The sequence below is a fragment of the Mustela erminea genome, chromosome 20 (assembly GCF_009829155.1).
Source record: "Mustela erminea isolate mMusErm1 chromosome 20, mMusErm1.Pri, whole genome shotgun sequence".
NCBI classification, from domain to species: domain Eukaryota; kingdom Metazoa; phylum Chordata; class Mammalia; order Carnivora; family Mustelidae; genus Mustela; species Mustela erminea.
Window position 1 is genome coordinate 1,635,011 of NC_045633.1, and position 21,789 is coordinate 1,656,799.

The following is a 21,789-nucleotide window of genomic DNA, read 5'->3' on the forward strand; positions in this document are numbered from 1 at the left end:
CCTCTGCTGAGAATGTGGGCTGCCAGCCTCCTTTCTTGGGCTATTTTGATCTTTGTCTTTCTACCCAAGGTCTTCTTCCAGAGCCTGTTTCGTCCTGCATGGATGCAGTAAGCACCTACCCTACCTCGCAGGGCTGCCGTAAGGATCAAACGAGGTAATGATGTGAACTTGCTTTGAAAGACGGAGTTCGGCAAATCAGCTGCCTCCCATGGTCAAGGACACCAATAAGGAAGGGGTGATAAGCCACAGACATTAAGAACAAGAATTTTAGGGACACCTGGGTGCTTTAGTGGGTTAAAGCCTCTGCCTTCGGCTCAGGTCATGATCCCAGGGTCCTGGGATCGAGTCCCACATCAGACTCTCTACTCAGCAGGGAGCCTGCTTCCTCCTCGCTCTCTATCCGCCTGCCTCTCTGCCTGCTTGTGATCGCTGCCTGACAAATAAATAAATAAATAAATGACTCATTTAAAACAAAAAAAAATACAACAAGAATTTCAGAACCAGGCTGCCTTGATATGTAAATCCCTCCTCTGCTTTCTTCCGTGCATAACTTGGGGCGACTTCCTGAACTTCTCTGAACCTCGCCTTCCTCATCTGTGAAATGGGTCTCATGGGGAAAGACAAGAGAGACAGACTCTGTCCAGCAGTGCTCTCAGTGCCCAGAGCACGAGTGCTGTCCTCGGTGTCAGCTCCTCCCCTGCATCATCTCCTTCACTTTGGAGGCAAACAAACCCAGCCACCCTGCCAGCGAGTGGGAGAGCCAGGACTCTGCCAAGTACAAAGCTACTATGAGCTACCCCTACAATTTTTACTGGGTTCCCAGTATTTTTACCAGTGCCTCATGGTTCCCTCCCCACCCCCCGGCTGCCTCAACGTCTTTCCAAACCCCAACCTTTTCCATCTGCTTCTCCAAGGAGTCCAGGGGGTGAGCCCGGGCCAGCAGCTGCTTCAGGCGCCCCAGCTCCCGCTCCTTCTCCTCACAGTCCTGCTGCTGCTGCTGCCGCTCCTGCTTCAGGGAAGTGATCTGCGCTTCGTAGCTGCTGATGGAGTCTGGAGAGGCGGGAAAGGGAGTGGAGACGAAGGCTCAGGCATGCCGGCTCTACCCCCGGGTGACAAGTGGGGCCCGCTGTCATCGAGAACTGAATCAGACGTGAACGCTGACATCAGAAGCCCCCATTCTGATGGGGAAGGCCGCTGTGGAAACAGTTACAATGCAGCAGGCCCCAAAGGACCATTCCTGGGGCTTCTGAGTCCCAGAAGAAGGAAATCTTCGCTCTGCCTGCCTGGCCATGAGGACGCTGCCAGGCCGTGGAGGTGACAAAGGACAGACAGGGTCATGGAGCAGAGGAAAAGGCTCAGAGCTGGGAAACGGGACGGTGGGCGGCAGGCTGGGCACGCAGCAAGGCTGGAGTGAAGGTGCCCGAGGAGAGGTGCCAGAAAGGGGGGACAGGGTGGCGGCGGACGCCTCCCGAGGCCATGAATGCCACACCAAGGAGTTTGGAATTCATCCTACAGGTCAGTGGGAGGTGGAGGTGATGCTGGGTGGAACAGGGCCACTTTTTTCTTAAAAAAAAAAATTTTTTTTTCCGAGAGGGAGTGTGCATACACGAGTCGGGATGGGGGTGGAGAGGAAGAGAGAATCTTAAGCAGGCTCCACGCCCAGCACCGAGCACACTGTGGAGCCTGACGAAGGGCTCGATCTCACGACCCTGAGATCATGACCTCGTTGAAATCAAGAGTCAGACGCTTAACTGACTGAGCACCCCAGGCTTAAAGATTTTTTTTAATTTTTATTTTAAGGGGTCTCTACACCCAATGTGGGGCTCAAACCCAACCCCGAGATCAAGAGTCACATGCTCCACCAACTGAGCCAGCCAAGAGCCCCAACAGTGTTTATTTGCAGTTATTTATTGTAACATGTACCAACATTAGAACTAAAGGTCTCTTTCCAGACTTCCTGGAAAGACTGCCTGCTTTCTAGCTCTGTGACCTTAGGCAAGTTATCTAACCTCTCTGGTCCTCAGAGCCTCCCAGCAAAATGGGAACAGATCCTGATTCCAACCTCATGGAGACTGTTATGAAGATTAAATACTCATAAATTGGGGCGCCTGACTGGTTCAGTCAGAAAAGCAGGCAACTCTTGATTTTGGGATTGTGAGTTTGAGTCCTATGTTGGGTACAGAGATGACTTAAATAAATACTCATAAAGTATTTAACTCAGAGCCTGGCACATAGTAAGTGCTCAATAAATATTAACTATTGGGGCACCTGGGTGGCAGAGTTGGTTGAGCTTTTGGCTTCAGCTCAGGTCACGATCTCAAGGTCATGAGATCAAGCCCTGCATGGGGCTCTGTGATCAACTCAGCCTGCTTGAGATTCTCCCTCTGCCCCCCTCCCGCTCTCTCTCTCAAATAAAAATACATTAAAATAAACATTAAAGTTTATTTACTGGGTGGCTCAGTCAGTTAAGCATCTGCCTTCAGTTTAGTTCATGGTTCCAGGGTTCTGGGATTGAGCCCTACATTGGGCTCCTTGCTCAGCGGGGAGCCTGCTTCTCCCTCTGTTTGTGCGTGCTCTCTCTCTGACAAATAAATAAAATTTTTTAAAAAAATAAAATAAATGTATGAGTTTTCTTTTTTTAAAAAAGGTCTATTTTTTGGGGCGGTGGGTTAAGCCTCTGACTTCGGCTCAGGTCATGATCCCAGGGGCCTGGGATCGAGTCCCGCATTGGGCTCTCTGCTCAGCAGGGAGCCTGCTTCTCCTCCTCTCTCTCTGTCTGTCTCTCTGCCTATTTGTGATCTCTCTCTATGTCAAATGAATAAATAAAATCTAAAAAAAAAAAAAAAAAAAAGGTCTATTTTTTTTTTAAGGGAGGGGCAGAGGGAGAGAGGCAGAGAGAATCCTAAGTAGGCTCCACACCCAGTGCAGTGCCCAGTGTGGGGTTTGATCTTATGACCCTGAGATCATGACCTGAGCTGAAATCGAGAGTTGGACACTTAACTGACTGAACCACCCATGTGCTCCCCGCCCTCCAAATTGGATCTATTTAAAGAACAAATACTGAGGGGCGTCTGGGTGGCTCAGTGGTTAGGTGTCTGCCTTCGGCTCAGGTCATGATCCCAGGCTCTTGGGATCAAGCCCTGTGTCGGGCTCCCTGCTCAATGGGAAGCCTGCTTCTCCCTCTCCAGCTCACCCTGCCTGTGTTCCCTCTCTCACTGTGTCTCTCTCTGTCAAAAAAATTAACCTTAAGAAAAAAAAAAGAAAGAAGAACAAACACTGGGTAGATAACAGAGTAAGTTGAACAAGGAGACAACCATGGCTCACAGGTGGTATGTGAATGCCTGAAATGTGGGAAATACGGCCCAGAGAAGCCTGGAGCCAACAGTGGTTGTTAGAAAAGGAAATAAGATGGTGAGCTGGGAGTTTTAGGGAGTTCACTCTGGAAGCCCATGTCAAGGCTAGACTACAGAGTCAGGCCTGTGAGAAGGCTGGGGCACAGTCCAGGAGAGCTGTCGCTTCCGCAGGGGACACAGAAGCCGAGGGGTAGGACAGGACTGGAAGCTATTTCAGAGACTCTGGCCTCTGACTGGAGAAAGGGGAAATTAGAGCAGGGGCTGGGGGTCTGGGGCGCGGGGAGCTGGTGCATCTCAAGGACAGAGAGTGGAAGGGAAGCCTGAACATGTACGGGGCAGTGCCAATGCACAGGTGCTTGGGGAAGGCGGGAAACCAGAGGGTTAGACTCGCGGAGATGGAGGCGGGTTCCAGGAACTGAAAAGCTGTTCATCGTTCAGGCTTGATCGGTCATCAGTGAGGGACAAGAAATGACACGTGGCAAGGGAACAGGCAGAAGCTGGGAGCTAAACTTAGCTGGAACTCACAGAGCTGCTTCTAGCACGGGCAGCACCTCTATGCAAATCAGAAAAGGGCACCCCTTTCTCTGGGCCCTGAGGCCTGCCCTGTGCTAGGCAACCCGGCTAATCTACCCTGCAGCCTATCAGTGGCCCCTGACCCCTTGCTTGCCACGCATTTCGCTCTTATGGGGCCGCGGGGGAGTCTGGGAAGACGCTCTCGGCCTCACCTTTCAGGATGGCCTGCAGCGAAGCCACCTCCTCTTGGCACTGCCGCTGCACCGCAGCCACGGCCTCGGCCTTCGTGCTCTCGCTCACCTCCGCCACAGCCTTCATGGTCTCCATTTCCGCCAGGGCGCCCGCCAGCTCCGCCCGCAGCCGGCCCAGCTCCTCTGACTCGGCCTCAAGCTTCGCCCCTTCCTGGGGCTGGGGGTCCAGGGCTGTGGGGGACGGGGATCAACCTCTTTTCCCATCGCTCCCGGGTCCCCTGTACCCGAAACCATCAAATCCAGGAGTCCACAATCTAGTACTGCAGCGGCGATGCTCACACCTTCGCCTGGCCCCGCCCCGCTCACCTGACCCCGCCTCCTTCTCGCCTCGCGCCGCCATGTGCTGCCTGGAGCCCCGCCTTCCCCCCCGCCTTTTCCCAGACTAGACCCCGCCTTTCCAATGGTCCCGCCCCTTCCCTCACTGGACCACCTCTCACCTGCCACTGGCCCTTCCCCTCAACCCCCCGGACCACGCCCCCTCCTCCGCGGGCCGCTGGCCCCGCCCCCTCTCTCCAGACGGCATGGCCCCGCCCCGTTCTCCAGTCTCCCCTCACCATCCCCCTGTCCGCCGGCTCCGAGCTCGGCCCCGCCTCCGGCTCGGCCGCCCCCTGCGTGCACGGACGCGCCTTCACTTACCGGCCCCCGGCCGCCGTCGCCGGCCATCCTCGCCCGCGGCCGCCGGCACAGCTGCCGCCATCGCCTCCGCGCAAACGGCGGGTTCCAGCACTCCCTGGTGACGGTGCTCACCCCTTCCGGGTCCCCTCGGCTGTTTCCGGATCCGCTCGGCTGTTTCCGGATCGGCCCCTGGCTCGAGGCCCAGGCCGGAGCGGGCGGCTGATTGCCGAGCCCGGCCCGGAGATTTCCGAACCCGAGCGGGTCCGCGGGCCCACGCCCCGCCCCGCCCCGCCCCGCCCCGCCCCGCCCCGCCCCGCCCCGCCCCTCCCCGCCCCGCCCCGCCCTCTTTCCTGCGGCGCGGTGGTTTGAAGGACAAGAAGTTCTTTCATCAGAGGCCTTCTGGCGGTTCCGCGTGACCTTGGACGGTCTGCTCAGGTCGCACCTCCTCCGAGCCGCCTGCCGGCCTTAGCCTGAGGGAGGGCGAAGCTCTCGCGGTCTCTTGGGCGCGCCGCAGCCAGCTCCTGCGCGGTCCCCGGAGCCCGGCTCTCGTTACAGGGCGCTGTGGCCGGGCCAGCGCCTCCGCCCCGGGGGAGCGTCCCTCGGGCCAGGGCTGCGTCGGCCCCGCTCTCCGGGGCGCAGGAGCCCCGCGCCGTCCGCCGGAGACACCGGACACTTCGGCGTCCCCAGCCCCGCCTGGATACCCCGCCGGTCGGAGTTTGCTGCGAATCCCCGCGCCCCGTCCCCGGGCCTCCCCAATCCCTCCTCTGCTCGCCGGGCCACTGCCCTAAATCGAGGTCGAGGTCTCGCTATCGGCGAGCCGGCCGACAGGCGACCCGACGTCTTGCTTTGGAGGGGGCCGGGCGGCCCAGACTCAAGTCCAGAATCTTGATTCCCATTCCCCGGACCCGTTCCGACCCCTGTGAAGTCCATTCCAGCAGCCTTTAAGTCCTGCAAGCTCCACCTCCGACGGACCGAATATTCCAGAAGGTGTCCGTCTTTCTTCCTTTTTTTTAATTTTATTTACTTATTTGACAGACAGAGATCACAAGCAGGCAGAGAGACAGGCGGTGGCGGGGGGGAAGCAGACTCCGCGCTGAGCAGAGAGCCCCATGCGGGACTCGATCCCAGGACCCTGAGATCATGACCGGAGCTAAAGGCAGAGGCTTAACCCACGGAGCCACCCAGGTGCCCCGGTGTCCGTCTTTCTTTAACACAATCTCTCTCCCCTGAGCTTCCACAACACGTCCTTAGAGCTCCCCTGTGGCGCCTTTTGGCTCCTTTGATTAATTCTCAAAGCAACTAGAGTGATCTTTGCGAAAACATGTGTCAGCTTAAAAATCTTCCAGTTCAATCCAGTTTTGAAAATGGGCAAAGGACAGGAATAGACAACTCACTGATGTCACAGACAGCAAATATGCCCACAAAAAGATGTTCGCCATCTTCAGCCATTAGGGAAATGCAAATTAAAACCACAAGGAGATACCATTACAGACCTCCCCGGATGGCTAAAATTTAAAAAGAATGATGATACCAAATGCTGGTTGGTATGTGGAAAAACTGGACTTCTCTTATATTCCTGATGGTAAATGTAAATGTTATAGTCACTCTGGAACAGAATATGATAGTTTCTGGGGTTCCTGGTGGCTCAGTTGGAAAAGCATGTAATTCTTGGTCCCAAGTTTGAAGCCCACGTTGGATATTTATTACTTAAATAAACTTTGCAAAAAAAAAAAAAAAGTGTGACAGTTCCTAACAAAACTAAGCATGACCTTATTTGAACACACTAGGCTTTTCCCCACCTCCTCACTGAGGCCCTCCCTGACCATCCTGTTTCAAGTAGCTAGCTACCTCTATCACCTGTCCACTATTAGATGACTCCTTGCCATCTGAAATTGTTTATTGATTAACTTGTTTACCTGTCACCCTTTACCGGTCCAAGTTCCCAACACTTGAGTCAAAGCTCCATGAGGTGTCCTAACCCCTGTTGTTTTCCCAGCACTAAGCACAGTGCCTGATTTAAAAAAAAAAAAAAAAAAAAAAAAAAAGGTAAATAAACATTTGGTGAATAAAAGAATGAAGGAAGGAAGGAATACTTTCCTTACTGATCTCTCTGGCCTCCCTCTAATCTCCCCTCCACACTGCATCCATCAGGAGTTTTAGAAAATGCAAACCTGGCCAGATTAGGGGCCCTGGATGGCTCAGTCTGAGGAACAAGTGACTCTTAATCCCAGGATCCAGGTCATGAGTTCAAACCCTAGGATGGGTGTAGCGATCACTAAAACAAATAAATAAACTTAAAAAAATCTGGCCAGGTTAACTCTTGCTCAGTAGCGGACTGCCCTAAGATTAAGATTCTGTGTGTGTGAGGCAGAGTTTCTTGAGAAGAAGATGAAATGATGGGGTGCCTGGGTGGCTCGGTGGGTTAAAGCCTCTGCCTTTGGCTCAGGTCATGATCTCAGGGTCCTGGGATCAAGCCCCGCATCGGGCTCTCTACTCAGCGGGGAGCCTGCTTCCTCCTCTCTCTCTCTGCCTGCCTCTCAGCCTACTTGTGACGTGTCTGTCAAATAAATAAATTAAATCTTTAAAAAATATATTTAAAAAAAGATGAAATGATGACTATAAGGCTCCAGTCAGCTATCAGGCCTGGAGTTTATCCTGAGACCCTGGGAGCCTTTGAAGGCTGTTGAGCAGGAGATGCACATGACTAATACCAAGGGAAGTTCTTTCTCTGGAGAGTGTAGGTAGAAAGCAAAAGGGACAGAAGACACCTCACAAAGAGGCTGTTGAAGGTTGGAAGGGAAGATTTCAAAAAGAGGAGGAAGTGGATCCTAGAAATATTGGGGATGAAAATTGGACTAGCCTTGGTGACTGAGTGCGTGTGCGGGACGTGAAGAGAATGTTTTCTTTGCTCTTCCTAATTTCCTTCCTTTTGCGGACCTTAAAAATAAAAGGTACTTTCCCGGCAATAACTGGGTTGATTTCAGAATAGCAATTCAGGATAAGCAAGCTACAGCAAAACTAGAGGCTGGCCCAACCAGCAAGGGAGAGGAATGTTATTTTAGGGAAAAGAAGGAGGAAGTTGGGAGTTGTTGTTTGGAAGAAAGTCCACTGGAGAAAAGCACTTCAGGGTGATGATGCTTTGTCATTGGCTGAGTTGCAGGGGGGATCACTTTCTTGCAGGCCATGCAACCACAGATGTACCTCTTTTCCTGCTGGGGCCTGTACTGGACAACTCTTTCTTATGAGGGCTTTTCTGTTGGGTCTGTAACTGACCTCGCTTCCTAGATTTGGGGAAGTGGTTCAGCATGAGAGCTCCCCCTCCTGGCCTAGTTTTCCTTTCGGAACTTTTCCACTTGAGCCAACAAATACTTCCTGAGCACCTACTAGATGCCGGAGAACAAGACAGGCAAGATCCCTGTTGTGGAAGAGCCAGCGAACATTCTGGGGGCAGGAAGCAGATGACAGATCAACAAAGAAGCAAGCATGTTTGGGACGGGGCAAATGCTGGGAAGGAAAGAAAACAGGAGTGTGAAATCAGAAGTACCAAGGGGGTCAGGAAAGGCCTCTCTGAGGAGGTAACGTTCGAATGGAGGCCTGAGGGATGAGAAGGAGCCGGGGGAGCAAAGAGCCAAGGAGGGATCCAGGAGGAAGAGAAGCGAGCTCGAAGGTTTTGTGTGGGGCAGAGCCGTGGAGGGCTGAGGTGGGGACTGTAGTTCACAGCAGCCTCACTCAGGCTGCTGGCGGCCACGGTTGGCAGTGTTTATCTGAGGTACGGAAAAAGCCACCACAGCGTTCAGAGCTGGGGACTGATCTGCTCCAGTCTGAAAAGTGGCCCCAAGGCGGCCTAAAAGTTAAGGAAGGGGACTGGAGAGATTTTGTTGAAAGGCAAGCAGAGTCCTGCCGCCTCACGGTCTGCGTTCCCCAACGCCTCACTCTCCCCCTCCGAGCCGCCCCAACCCAACCAAAGGGAAGTGGGGGCCCTGCCAGCTGGAGGGTCCCGTGGGGTTTGCCTCGAGCAAACAGGAAGCTGCAGCCCAGCGAGCCGGGCCTGGGAACGGGCAACTGAGTGAGCAGGTCTCCTGGGTCTCTGGACCCCTTTCCCTGAGTGACAGCGGAGTGAAAGATGGACATAACATCCACACAGGCCGAGAGAGAGAGAGAGAGAGAGAGAGCTAGAGGAGGAAGAAGGAGAGACACTGCACCGGGGAGGGTGGAAGCACAGATTTCAGAGTCCAGACCCCTGAGTTCTAGTGCTCATTAGACCACCAGCTCATTGTGTGAGCTCAGGCAACACCCTGACCTTTGGGGGGCCTCGATTTCCCCGTTTCCAAAGGCGTTCCTTCCATAACTGAGGCAGAGGCTTCCCAGAGACGTGGGACACTAAAGGGCACTCACTGATCATCTCAGGACGGCTGAGCACACAACCTGGCTTGTGCTCTCAGCCGCTGGCTGGGGCGGTCTCCCATTACGTGAAGGCCTACTGTGTGCAGCCACTCAATTCAACAAATATTTGCTGGGTGCCTGTGATGCCCCAAGAACCGTCCCAGAGCCATGATGTGTACAGCGTTGAGCACGACCAAGGCTCTGCCCCGAAGGGCTTCCATTCTAGTGGGAGGAACAGAAAGTGCACCAGCAGACACACAGCCAAGGTCATTTTCACACGGTGGTAAGCGTCCGGATGAAAATACAAGCGTGGCAGGGAGGAGACAAGCTTTGTGGGTCTGGAGGCGTGCATGGAGCAGGGGACTGAAGGTGTGACCACCCCTTCCTCCCTCAGGGGACTGCCCGCCCGCCCGCCCCCACAGGCACTCATGCTTCAGTGCCCCCCCAGGCCCCCGCCTGCCCCAGCATCCCCCGCGCGGCCAAGCTGGGCGCCCCGGGGAGTCTGGCCGCCATGCCACCTCCTCTCCTCCTCTTCTTCCTCCTCTTCCTTACCCCCGAGGGAGTCCGGCCCCAGAAGACACTGCTGGTGAATGCTAAAGGTATGTCCAGAAGGGACAGATGGGAGAGAGTTGGGGCTGGAAACGCGGGGCTGGCTGGGTGCCCTTGGCCCAGTCACCTGCCCTCTCTAGGCCTTCATTTTGTGGTCTGTAAAACTCAGGGAGGGGCTGGGAGGACTCAGAGCTCCTCCACTCCCGGCTGGTGGAGTCCTTGGGTAATGACCTGGTGTGAGGAATCAAGAGGGTGAAGATTTCCTCTCCTCCCTCCCTCTCTCTCTCCTCAGAGGGAGGCAAAGCTGAGCTACCATGTCTCAACAGTCCCTCAGATGGTCCCCCTGAGCCGCAGGCCTGGCTTCATGGGTCTAAGTCAGATCTGGGCCACGGGCCCCAAGACGTGGTCATCCAGAAGGGGTCCCTGGGCGTCCAGCTGCTTGTCTTCAACGTCTCCGACCAGATGGGGGGCTTCTACCTGTGCCAGCTGGGGCCCCCTTCCGAGCAGGCCTGGCAGTCTGGCTGGACAGTCAGCGTGGCGGGCAGTGGTGAGGTCCGGGCTGGGGCGGTGGGGGGGGTGATGAGAAGAGGGAGACCCGCCGTAGATGGGGGCGGGCTGTCCAAACCGGCTTTGTAGGGAGGGTGTGGAAGGGCCGAGGGACAGGCACGCAGCTGTTCGAGGTGGCCCCTCAGAGCTCCTGCGGCTTCATGACTTCAGCCCCGAGCTGCTCGGTGTTTCACTCTCGTCTCTCTCTCTCGGGGTCTTCCTCTCTGTCTCTGCTTTTCTGGGTCTCTGTATGTCTTCGCCTCTCCTGGATGTGTCCGTATCTGGTCCTGGGTCTTTTCCTAGGGGAGGTGTTCCGGTGGAATGCTTCGGCCTTGAATGACTCGGGCTGCGGCCTGGGGAACAGGTCCTCAGAGGGCCCCAAGCCCCCTTCTGGCTATCCCACAAGCTCCCAGCTGTACGTGTGGGCCCAAGACCACCCTGAGATCTGGGAGACCGACCCTGAATGTGCCCTGCCCAGGGACCGTCTGAATCAGAGCCTCAAGCAAGGTAAGGTGCCTGGAGGACGTGAGGAAGTGGGGGTTCCAGGGACGGGGGATGGTGACTGGGAACTGGAGGGTTTGTGGGGAGGAGACCCCAAGGCTGACACTTTCCTAGCCTTGGCTCTCCCTGCCCCAGACCTCACCGTGGCCCCTGGCTCCACATTCTGGCTGCCCTGTGAGGTGCCCCCTGCCTCCGTGGCCAGAGGCCCCATCTCCTGGACCCACGTGCGCCCCAAGAAGCATAACATCTCCTTGCTGAGCTTAAACCTGAGGGAGGACGCCCCAGGCAGAGAGATGTGGGTCCTGGGCACCCTCAGGGGAGGGGCTGTTCTGTTGCTGCCCCAGGCCACTGTTCGAGATGCTGGCATCTATCGTTGTTACCACGGCAACATGACCAAGGAGATGCAGCTGAAGGTCATTGCCCAGTCAGGTAGAGTTTCTCTCAATTGTGGGGCACCTGGGTGGGGGCTACTGGGAAGAACTGGGAGTCGGTCAACCTTGGCACCCCCAAACTGAGAGCTAGTACCAGACCCACCCCAAATCCCAGCTTCTCCACTGACTGCTGACTCCCCTCTGTTCTCCCTTGTTTCCACATCACTACTTCTCTGGGTCTTTTCCTACCGCTGGTTGCTCCTTCCCATTCTCTAGGGTCTTCCTCCCTCCCCCACTTTTCACTGTTGGAGCTCGGAGGCATCGTCTTATCCCTTCAGCACTTTCTCTTGTCTTTGTCTACACTCTCTTTCTGTCTGACCTCCTTAGGCCACCCTGCCTTAGTGATTCAATTCCAGGCTCCATACACCTCACCCCCGGCCATTTCCTGTCCTCTGATGTCCCCGCTCAACATATACAAAACCAAAGGTGACATCGGCGACATCTTCCCCAAGCGTGGTCTTTTGGGTGTCTCTGGGTATATGAAAGCCACTACCACCTGCCCACGGGCCGAAGCCAGGAACCTGGGTATCCTTCCTTTTCCTCAGCCATCTAGCCATCAGACTGGTCACAGTGTGCTGCTCCTTCTGTCCCCTTTAACTCAATCCTCCCATGCTACCCTAACGACCGTTCTCAAACTCAACCTCGACTTTGACTCCACACTTCCCTCCAGGACATTGCTGCTTCCCACCTTTAATCTTGTGAACTTGACTCTGACCTTCACTTTGCACACGACTGTCCTCAACTGCAGCAGGAAGCTTATCATCACGCTCCCCTGAATCCCAACACAGAGTCTGACTATGGTCGTGGTTTGTTGCACAGATACGGCCCCAGGCCCCAGCTCAGGCTCTGGGGCGCAGTCCCTGACCTCAGAGGGAGGGAGGCCATTTCCCCTTGTAGCTTGTCATTTTGAGGATCTGTGTCTTGTCCATGTCTCCCAGACTTCTGGCCCTTTGAGGTCTTGAGGCTGGGAACCAATACGCCAGCCTGGGGTCCCCGTCTCATAGCTGCTTCTCCCCAGCAGTACGGTACTGGCTGCTGGATACGGGTGGCTGGAAGGTCCCTGTTGTGCCATTACTTTACCTGATCTTCTGCCTGGGTTCCCTGGTGAGCTTTCTTCGACTTCGAAGAGGTCAGTCATGCCCCCCAGCCCCTCTGCCCACCTTACCCATCTTCCCCAGCACAGCTCATACCCGCTACTCCAGCAACCACCTTTCTCTCATCCCATACCTCAAACCGACCCCCAAACTTACCGGGCCCCTTGGACTTTGAAGTCCCCTCCCCTCCATTGACCCAAGGGACCTCCCCAGCGCCCCGCCAATCTTCACCCTGCCTCCTCTGATCACGCCCCTTAACTCTCACCAGCCCTAATACTCAGGAGGAAAAGAAAGCGAATGACCGATCCCACCAGAAGGTAATGACGCCGGCGCCCCCGCAGTCTCCCATCCCTGCACTTCTGCTCAATGCTCTGCACTTACTGTTTCCTTTCCTTTCCGTTGAAATACCGCCCAAACTTCCAAGCCCAGCTCTAAAGCTTCCTTCCCTTGTGAAGACCTCCCGGGGGTGATCCCAGACCCCTCCGCGGGCTGCGCAAGAACAGAGGAGCTAAATGCACAGCACTCTGTTTCCATCGAGGGCCCGGCCTCACAGGGCAACTCCCCTCTCTCCGCCAGGTTCTTCAAAGTGACGCCTCCCCCGGGGGGCGGGGCCCACAATCAGTACGGGAACGTGCTCTCGCTTCCCACTCCCACCTCCGGCACAGGTAGGAGGCGCCGCCGGGTCTCTCGGCGAGCTAGGGCCCCACCCCTTTTCTCGTCGCTCCAATCCCCGGAGCGCCCAGCCTCCCCGAGCTCGGAGCTCCGCCTTCAGAAAAAAAGAGCCCGCCCCTGGGACGCGGAGTCCCGCCCAGACTCGAGCCCCGCCCCTAGCACCTGAGCCCGCCCCCAGAGCGCAGTGCCCCGCCCCCCAGGCGCGGGACCAGAAGGCGGGCTCCGAGCGTCGCACCGCCCAGCCCGGAGACTGAGGCCACGCCCCCCAGGCGCAGATCCCGCCCTCTCCGCTCCGGGCGAGGGTCCGGGACCCAGAGTCCAGGGGCCGGTTGGAGCGGGTAGTTTCCCGTGCCCTGCCCAGCCTCGCAGACCCTTAGTCGTGACCGCCCCCATCGCTTCTCTCCCGCTCCAACGCTCCTCCGGCCAGGACGCGCCCTGAGGTGGGCTGCAGGCCTGGGAGCCGCCGTCCAGGCTTACGGAAGCCCGCGCAGCGACGTCCCGGAGGTTGCAGCCGCCGGGTCCCGGAGCCCACCGCCGGCAGGTGATGGATTGGGGGCGGGGGGGGGGGGCGGCGTCCTCACGGGAGGGATGTTGGAGCGGTCTGCGGCAGGAATTCCGGGCTGGGGCCTGAAGGAAGGGGGCGGTGACTCGGTTCCCACTCACGTCCCCGACCCCAGGCCCAGAAGAGGAGGAAGGGGAGGCCTACGAGGAGCCAGACAGCGAGGAGGGCTCCGAGTTCTACGAGAATGACTCCAACCGCGGGCAGGATCGACTCTCCCAGGGTAAGACCGCGTCCCCCCGCGGCTCCCCCGCTTGCTCCCCAGTGGACTGTGGGCCCTCGCTGGACACCCCCCTCTCTCTCTCCTCCAGATGGCAGCGGCTATGAGAACCCTGAGGAGGGAGCCTTGGGTCCTGAGGATGCAGACTCCTTCTCCAGCGGTAAATCAGGGTTCTTGGGGGGGCCTCGGAGGCTTGGGAGGACCCAGACGGCTGTGGAGCCCCTAAGGCGCAAGAATGGTCCCCGGAGTTCTCTTTTTTCCTGCAGCAGCCGAGTCTTACGAGAATGAGGATGAAGAGCTGGCCCAGCCAGTCACCAGGACGGCAGGCAAGTGTGAAGACAGTCCCATTAATGTGGGGCGTGTGGGGGGTGTGTGTATTGGGGACCTGGAGGCCAGGAGAAATAACTACCCTCTCTTCTCTAGATTTCCTGAGCCCCCATGGGTCAGCCTGGGACCCCAGCAGGGAAGCAACCTCTCTTGGTGAGAAATGCTAGGAACCATCCTGTCTTGGGCAGATTGGGTTGACCTGGTGCTCAGCTCCGCCTCTGGGTTCAACCTCAACCTCAACCTTGACCTTGACTCTGACTCCTGGTGTAATTCTGGCCTTGAATCGATTCCTAACACTAACCTCAACCCCAATCCTGATCCCAGTATTTACCCCACCCCTAACTATAAACATCAGCTCTGGTCCCAGTGCAATTCCTACTTGGATTTTGACCTCCACCTCACCCCAGCCCCATACAAACCGCAGCCTTGACCCCAGTTGTCTCTGCAACCGCCTCACGACTCTGACTTTGACCTCTGCAGGTTCTCTTCTTGACTGTGATCATAATCTAACCCACATCTGACCAGACCCTTAACAAGGGTCCTGAATCTGACGGCGACCCTGCTCTCTCCTTCCCAGTACAGCCTGGGTCAAGTCCTCCACCTTCCTCTGTCCCTCAGATTCCCTCTGTGTCTTAGGCTGCATATCCCTTCCCCAAGCCCAGCTTGGCTCTAGGCCTCCAACTCTCCTGCCCAAGCAGGCTCCCAGTCCTACGAGGATATGAGAGGAATCCTGTATACAACCCCCCAAGTCCGCTCCGTTCGGGCCCAGCCTGGTCCCAATCATGAGGAAGGTGGGTGTTTCTGCTTCTGTCCCCTTTGTCCCCTGGGTCTCACCCCCCTCTCAGCCTCCTGCTGGCTCTAGTTGATTCCTGCTGTTCCTGGTCCTAATCAGATGCAGACTCCTATGAGAACATGGACATGGATAATCTCAGTGGGCCAGAACCAGCCTGGAGAGGAGGGGGTCATATGGGCGCCTGGAGCACTAGATGAGTCCCTCCAGGTGAGCTGGGAACGGCCCTTTAAGGAAAGGGGAGAAAGGGAGATGAGTAGGGGTGGGATTGGTTCTCGGGCACGACAGGGGAAAGGGTTCCTAAGGCCGGGTGCTCAGGGCGCGGGCTTCTGGAACCTCCCCGTCACCATTTCTTCTCCATAGCCTGGGCCTCCTTAGGCCCCGGAGATCCATACCTGATTCTGAAATCTGGGACCCTGAGCAAGTCATCTGCTGGAGCAGCGATGCCTCAGATGTGTGTATTTGTGTGTGTGTGTGTGTGTGTGTGTGTGTGTGTGTGTTGGTGTGTGTGTACCAATGAAACTTTGGCTCCCCTTGCACTCCCCCAATAAACTCAATGACTCCTTCCGATCCTTTGATGTAACGCCCTTGTATGGGGGGGGGGAGGATGCCTGTACCCCCAGGAGGATGCCTGTACCCGCATCCGCTTCTGGAATCCAGCAGAGGAGGGAGAGCCGCATCGTAGGTACAAAGGGGCCTTCTCCCTCCGGTGGCTGGACCTGTGCCCGTCTCCCTCGCTTGTATATTCGCTCATTTTATCTTCATAAACAACCCTAGTTCAGAGCTGAGAGTCGGAGGCTGAGAAGCTAAGGAATGTGCCCACAGCTTGCCTCACTGGGGTCCGCACTCGAATTCTTGACAATCTAATCCCAGAGCCTATGCTCCGTCTTGACACCCTCCCTTGTTGCAATTTTGTAGATGGGAAAATGAATGTCCGGCTGAGGGTCATGTCTGAGGCCACATGCTGGTGCTTCACAGCGCTAGTTGTAAGGGCTGGATCCCAGGACCCTGGGATCATGACCTGAGCCAGAGGCAGAGGCTCAAACCACAAACCACTGAGCCACCCAGGTGCCCCTCTTTTTTTTTCTTTTTTTAAGATTTTATTTATTTGAGGGGGAGAGAGAACATGAGCAGGGGTGGGGATTTGGGGGCAAATGGACAGAAAGACTCCCCACGGAGCACAGAGCCTGATGTGGGGCTCAATCTCATGACCCTGAGATCACGACCTGAGCTGAAACCAGGAGTCGACACTTAACCGACTTAGCCACGCAGGCGCCCCTCCAGAATTCCTTTTCTTAATGCTCCAATTCTTTCTTCATAATGTCCCATTTTTTTCAAGAGCCGCTCTTTCTTCTTTATCTCTGAACCTTTAAAACTTAACTTTCTCTGTATTAACACTATTATTACGTACCAGGCGTGGTTCTAATAAGTGCTTTACAGGTCGTGTCTCATTTTATCTTTGCAACTCCTATGAGGGAGGGATGCTAAAATTATTCTCATTCTCCAGCTGAGAAGATGGAGTCACAGAGAAGCGAAACACTTCGATTGCTAACTGACCTCGGGTAACTTGCTTAACCCCCAGTTATAAAACAGCACGAGGGAGGGACACGGTGTGGTTACTATTACCTGTACAATGGGTTGGATCTCTACAATGGGGTGGTGAGTTTCATTTCACCACCGGAAGGTTTCTTGGCCTCTTTGTGTTTCTCCTGCCTCCAGGAGTCCCCTGAGTCCCCTGGGCTCCTCTGCCATCCCTGGGGGCCAGCTTGCTTTGGTTTCTGCCACCGTCTTACAGGCAACACAGGTTTCTGACCATTGTATTCACGAATCTCCGAGTAGGCGTTCATTCCAGAGGTTTGGTTGGAATCCAAGTCCATGCTTTGGTGAACCTCGGGGTTCTGATTTCCTGCCATGGCTTTTCCCATCCGCTCCCTGTTGGGTGACTTGCTTCTGTACTGTATCCCAAGGTCTGTGGATGGATTTTTTTTTTCTTGTCTTCTGCGCCCAGGACAGACAGCCCATTCTCAGCTCCTCGCTTTGTGCGAGGCGTGCGGTTTCCATTCTGTGCTTTCTTGGGGCCTCCGCTGAACCTCTGTCCCCATGTGGGGCTTAAAACCCCAATCCTGGGATGTCTGGGTGGTTCAGTTGGTTAAGCATCTGCCTTCAGCTCCGGTCATGATTCCAGGGTTCTGGTATCGAGTTCCACATCAGGCTCTGCACTGGGCTCCTTGCTTGGCAGGGACCTGCTTCTTCCTCTGCCTGCTCCTCCCCCTGCTTGTACTCTTGTGCTCTCTCGATTTCTCTCTCTGGCAAATAAATAAAATCCTAAAAACAACAACAACACCCCAATTCTTGGGATCCCAGCATCCCTGATGGATTCTCGCCTTGAGCCTGCTTCTGCCTCTGCCTCTGCTTCTGCCTCTGCCTGCAACTCCCCCTGCTTGTACTCTGTCAAATAAATAAGATTTTTTTTTTTTTTAAGGGAGAAGCAGGCTCCCTGCCAAACAGAGAGCCCAATGCAGAGCTCAATCCCAGGGCCCTGAGATCATGACCTGAGCTGAAGGCAGATGCTTTTTTTTTTTAGATTTTGTTTATTTTTAAAATTTTTTAAAGATTTTATTTATTTATTTAATTTAATTAATTAATTTATTTGACAGATAGATATCACAAGTAGGCAGAGAGGCAGGCAGGGGTTGTGGCGGGGGGAGGAGGCTCCCTGCTGAGCAGAGAGCCTGATGCGGGACTCCATCCCAGGATCCGGAGATCATGACCTGAGCTGAAGGCAATGGCTTAACCACTGAGCCACCCAGGCGTCCCTAAGCTCTCCCTATTGCCACAGTCCCTGCCATTCCCTATTACCCTTCACCCACCTCCTTTATTCCATTTAGCTTTCCTGCCTGGGCCTGAAGCATCTGAACAGGTGACTCCGGGAGAAAACATCCTGCCTTCTTGGGGGTGAATCCATGTCCGGGTCTTCTCTGTGCCCCTGGTACCCAGCCAGGTGGTGGCAGCGATCAGGAGCTCCAGAAATGAGTGCGGAAGGAGGAGAGAGGACCGCCTTGGAAAGCCCCTAGAGGATGGCGCCCCTCCTGGGCCACCCAGGGAGGTGTGGTGGAAGGGGGCGGGGGCAGAGCTAAGCAGCAGAGGTATTCCAGCTCTAGTCCAGTCCTCTGGGATCAGACTATCTGGGTTCGAATCCCAGCTCAGCCCTCTCTAGCTGTGCCTCAAGTTCTCCGTGCTGCAGACAGACGTCTGTAACGTAGGGATAATAATTATACCTACCTTAATGAGTCTTAAATGAAATGGAAAGCTCTAGACACTGCTGTAGTAAGCACTCAGCCAGCAGCCAGTATTATGTGCCAGGAGCCAGAGGGCACCAAGATCGTTTGGACTGGGGCTCCTTCCAGGGCAGAGACTTGTCCAGGACGAAGTCACAGTCCAGAGCTTCTCCGTGTCCACATGACCTGCTTTTTGGCAGCGGCCCGACCACTTCTAGCTCTTGAGCAAAGTTGGAGAAGGAGGCTTGAGGGACATTCCAAGGTCCTTGCACACCGCCCCCCCACCCCCGGCCTCCATGGTTGACAGCGGCCTTTAGGTGGGGCCCAAGGCTGGCAGAAGGATTTTGGGTGCAATCTTTCTGCTCTCAGCCTGACGACCAAGAGTGGCCAAAGGCTTCCCGGGACCGGGAGTTCCTTAGGGTCCCCTCTACCGGAGCCTGGGGTGGGAGTCGGGCTGGGGACTGGCCTCTGTCCCCTGGTACACAGCGCCATCTGCTGGGGCTATGCCCTTCCAATAGGGCTGGGCCCCGTCTACTCGGAGTGGGGCGCCTGTGTTGGGGATGTTAGGTGATGGGAAGGGAGAGGGACTGGGCTGTGCGTGGTGGCCAGGATGCTGCCCTGGATGGATGGACGGATGAAGTACAAGTGATGTGAACATCGTGTTGAGAGGCGCTGGTACGGGGCGTATGCCGTGTGCGTGTCGTGTGCGAAGTGTGGGGCAAGGGGTTGGGGGTCATCAGCTGGAGGTGATGTAGGAAGTGTGAAGCGTTGAAGGGGCATGTCTGCACCGCGCTGGGGTGCGCGAGGAGCAGGAGTCGCAAATAAAGCAGATGTGCGGAGGCTTTGTAGCTTCTGAGACGCGCGGTGTGGTTGGTGCGTGTGTTGGGAAATGGAAAGAAAAAACAAAATCTTCCAACGCGGAAAACCTCCGCCAAGGTAGCAGAGACACAGAAACAGGTATTTTAATAAAGATTTTCTTTATTTGCCAGAGAGAGAGAGAGAGAGAGTGTGTGTGTGTGTGTGTGAGCGCAGGCAGAGGGAGAAGCAGGCTTCCCGCTGAGCAGGGAGCCTGATGCGGGGCTCGATCCCAAGACCCTGGGATCACGACCTGAGCCGAAGGCAGCTGCTTAACCGACTGAGCCACCCAGGCGTCCCCACAAAAACATTTTTTATTATTGAAAACATTAAACCAGAATGTGATGCACATTGCAGGCATTCCCCTGAAGAATAAAACTCATGGGGTGTCTGGGTGGCTCAGTGGGTTCCGCACCCGATTCTTGATTACTCCTTGGGTGGTGATTTCGGAGTCCTGGGACTGAGCCCCGTGTGGGCTCCCAGCGGGGCTCTGTGCTGGGTGAGGAGGCAGCTTGAGATTCTCCCCCTCTTCCTCTGTGTCCTCTGTGCCCCCACCTCACACACTCTCCTTTCCTCTCTCTAGAATAACTAAATAAAATCTTTTAAAAATATATATTTGAAGAAGTCATTTATGATTTCATATTCCCTGCATGTCCCCTCTCCCTTGAGCACTAAGTATAAGCCACCAGCTTCCTACAGCCATAAGTGCTGCTCCTTCCGCCCACCGGTCTTGGTCCCGGGTTACAATAAAAATCACCTTTTCGCACTGAAAACATCTCAACAATTCTTCCATGTCCATGTCCAGCTCCATGTCCAGCTGCACTACCAAGGTGGGGCTTGAACTCAGGACACTGAAATTAAGAGTCACACGCTCTACCCATTGGGCCACCCAGGTGTCCCCCAACTTCATTGTGAATACGACTTTTTTCCTTCAGTTTCACACAAGGAATTCTACAGGTAGCCAAAGCAGGTACAACCCCTTAACCTGTTTTCTTTCCTTTCCTTTTTTTTTTTTTTTTAAAGATTTTATTTATTTATTTGACAGAGATCACAGAGACGCACGCAGAGAGAGAGGAGGAAGCAGGGTTCAGAGAGCCCGATGTGGGGCTCAATCCCAGCACCCTGGGATCATGACCTGAGCTGAAGGCAGAGGCTTTAACCCACTGAGCCACCCAGATGCCCTCTTAACCTGTTTTCAACATAAAATTTTAAAAACCCCATTTTCTTTCCAAGATAAACAATAACTAGGCCTCCAGTATGGGGATTTGGCAGCACAGTTTGTCCCGCAGAGTTCACGCTAACTTTATCATGGCCCTGGGCTTCTCTCCGGGGGAGAAACAAGCTTCTCGCTTATTTATGACCAGAGGTGGTTCCACATCTAGTAGCAAGGCCCCCACCAGAGTTAGGTGGTTGTTTTCCCCAGGACCGGGTGCGTGTGTGTGTGTGTGTGTGTGTGTGTGTGTGTGTGTGTAGGGGGGAGATCCGGAACTATCTCCCAAAAGGCTTGCATTTCAAAAAGATGACTACCAGTTCCTGAGTTATGAGAATTCCTAGAGGCTGACTTAACCACGGTAGAGATTTACATGCATTTGGAAAGGACCAAGAAAAATTCTGAAACAAAAGCAGGGAGAGGGGGGAAAGTCACACCCTTTCTTTTCAACCGGGAGAACTAAGCCTCTTAGTTTTCTTCTGGATTTGCCCGTCCAGGTGTTGTTTGCGAGCGTGTGGTGCTCCGGTGTCCACGGTGGGCGGGCGTCCCATGGGCGCCGGTTGGGTTGACAGTGCGGGTGAGGCTGGTCAGTAGGCGCTGGGGGCGAGGGAGGCTCTGTGTGACGTGGAAGGCTTTTCAGAGTTGAGTGGGGTTGGAGTGCTGGGCCGGGGTGTGTTCCGTGTGGATTCTGCACCTGCGGTTGGGGATGGCGGTTAGTGGAATTGGCCCCCAACCTAGTGGCGGTGAACACTGCACGAGGATATCCCAGAGGGCTAAAGCCTAATTGCACCGTGGGTTTTTCATGTTCGTTTTGTTCGCTTGTTTGTTTTTAAGTAGCTTCCACTGTGGAGCCCACCGCCCCAAGATCAAGACCCCAAGATCAAGACCTGAGCTGAGGTCAAGGGTCAGAGTTAAGGAACTGAGCCACCCAGGTGCTCCTCTTGCTGGTTTCTAGAAGTAGCTCAATTGGTAGAGCCGGTGACTCTTGTTCTCAGGGTTGTGGGTTTGAGCCCCCATTTGGGTGTAAAAATTACTTTTAAAAAATGATAGACGATAGGGCGCCTGGGGGGCTCAGTGGGTTAAGCCTCTGCCTTCGGCTCGGGTCATGATCTCAGGGTCCTGGGATCGAGCCCCACATCGGGCTCTCTGCTCAGTGGGGAGCCTGCTTCCTCCTCTCTCTCTGCCTGTCTCTCTGCCTACTTGTGATCTCTCTCGCTCTCTGTCAAATAAATAAATAAAATCTTTTAAAAAATGATACACGATAAATAAATAAAAGAAAGGCACTTCGAGAGGCCGCTTTCGAACACCTGGCGTTCTGAGGGCCTAAGGACTACAATTCCCAGGATGCCCCGCTCCCCCACCCACCGGGCACCCAGGTCTCTAATGGGACCGGAGTGGGCCGGTCAAGAGGGAGGCAGCCGGCCAATGGGTGAGCTGGAGCGAATCGAAACCCAGGCTGATTGCGCCGAGGTTGGTTGGAATCTTTGGCGCCTTGGTTTTAGTGGTGGATACTTGATGGGCGGGAGCGGCGACCAATGAAGAGGCGGGGAGGGGAAGCCAGGGGCTGTGGGCGGGGAGAGGCGTTGACTAGCAGGAGGTTCACCCAATGACGGGCGGAAGTCGCTGGAGGGGGCCGGCCGAG

The 21,789-nt window shown here is 55.2% G+C and overlaps 2 protein-coding genes across 11 annotated transcripts in view; one reads left to right on the plus strand and one right to left on the minus strand.

Moving 5' to 3' along the window:
• Nucleotides 1-4,960, minus strand: part of RABEP2 (rabaptin, RAB GTPase binding effector protein 2) — a 28,177-nt gene extending 23,217 nt beyond the window's left edge. For 2 of the 4 annotated variants that reach the window (XR_004281674.1, XM_032326801.1), the window contains exons 1-3: nucleotides 4,754-4,955; nucleotides 4,079-4,288; nucleotides 893-1,050 (exon numbers count right to left, since the gene is read on the minus strand). Coding sequence is in view for 3 of the 4 variants with exons in the window: in XM_032326801.1 (XP_032182692.1) it covers nucleotides 893-1,050; nucleotides 4,079-4,288; nucleotides 4,754-4,814 (429 nt within the window). In the remaining variant the exon portion in view is untranslated. Of the gene's footprint in view, nucleotides 1-892; nucleotides 1,051-4,078; nucleotides 4,289-4,753 lie in introns of all 4 variants that reach the window. The other 2 variants (XM_032326802.1, XM_032326803.1) reach the window with 2 other exon arrangements.
• Nucleotides 4,961-9,565: 4,605 nt separating this feature from the next.
• CD19 (CD19 molecule) lies at nucleotides 9,566-15,374 on the plus strand. 7 transcript variants are annotated; one of them, XM_032326794.1, is made up of 15 exons: nucleotides 9,572-9,714; nucleotides 9,957-10,211; nucleotides 10,514-10,717; nucleotides 10,826-11,140; nucleotides 12,161-12,271; nucleotides 12,505-12,553; nucleotides 12,813-12,901; nucleotides 13,336-13,449; nucleotides 13,586-13,690; nucleotides 13,779-13,847; nucleotides 13,954-14,013; nucleotides 14,111-14,167; nucleotides 14,713-14,805; nucleotides 14,907-15,014; nucleotides 15,168-15,374. In XM_032326794.1, exons 1-14 carry the CDS (start codon nucleotides 9,627-9,629, stop codon nucleotides 15,002-15,004), a joined length of 1,707 nt encoding a protein of 568 aa, XP_032182685.1. In that variant the 5' UTR covers nucleotides 9,572-9,626; the 3' UTR covers nucleotides 15,005-15,014; nucleotides 15,168-15,374. The 7 variants fall into 7 exon arrangements, with proteins under 7 accessions (XP_032182690.1, XP_032182691.1, XP_032182685.1 ...); XM_032326795.1 differs by having other exon boundaries at nucleotides 12,164-12,271; XM_032326796.1 differs by having other exon boundaries at nucleotides 10,847-11,140.
• Nucleotides 15,375-21,789: the final 6,415 nt, after the last annotated feature.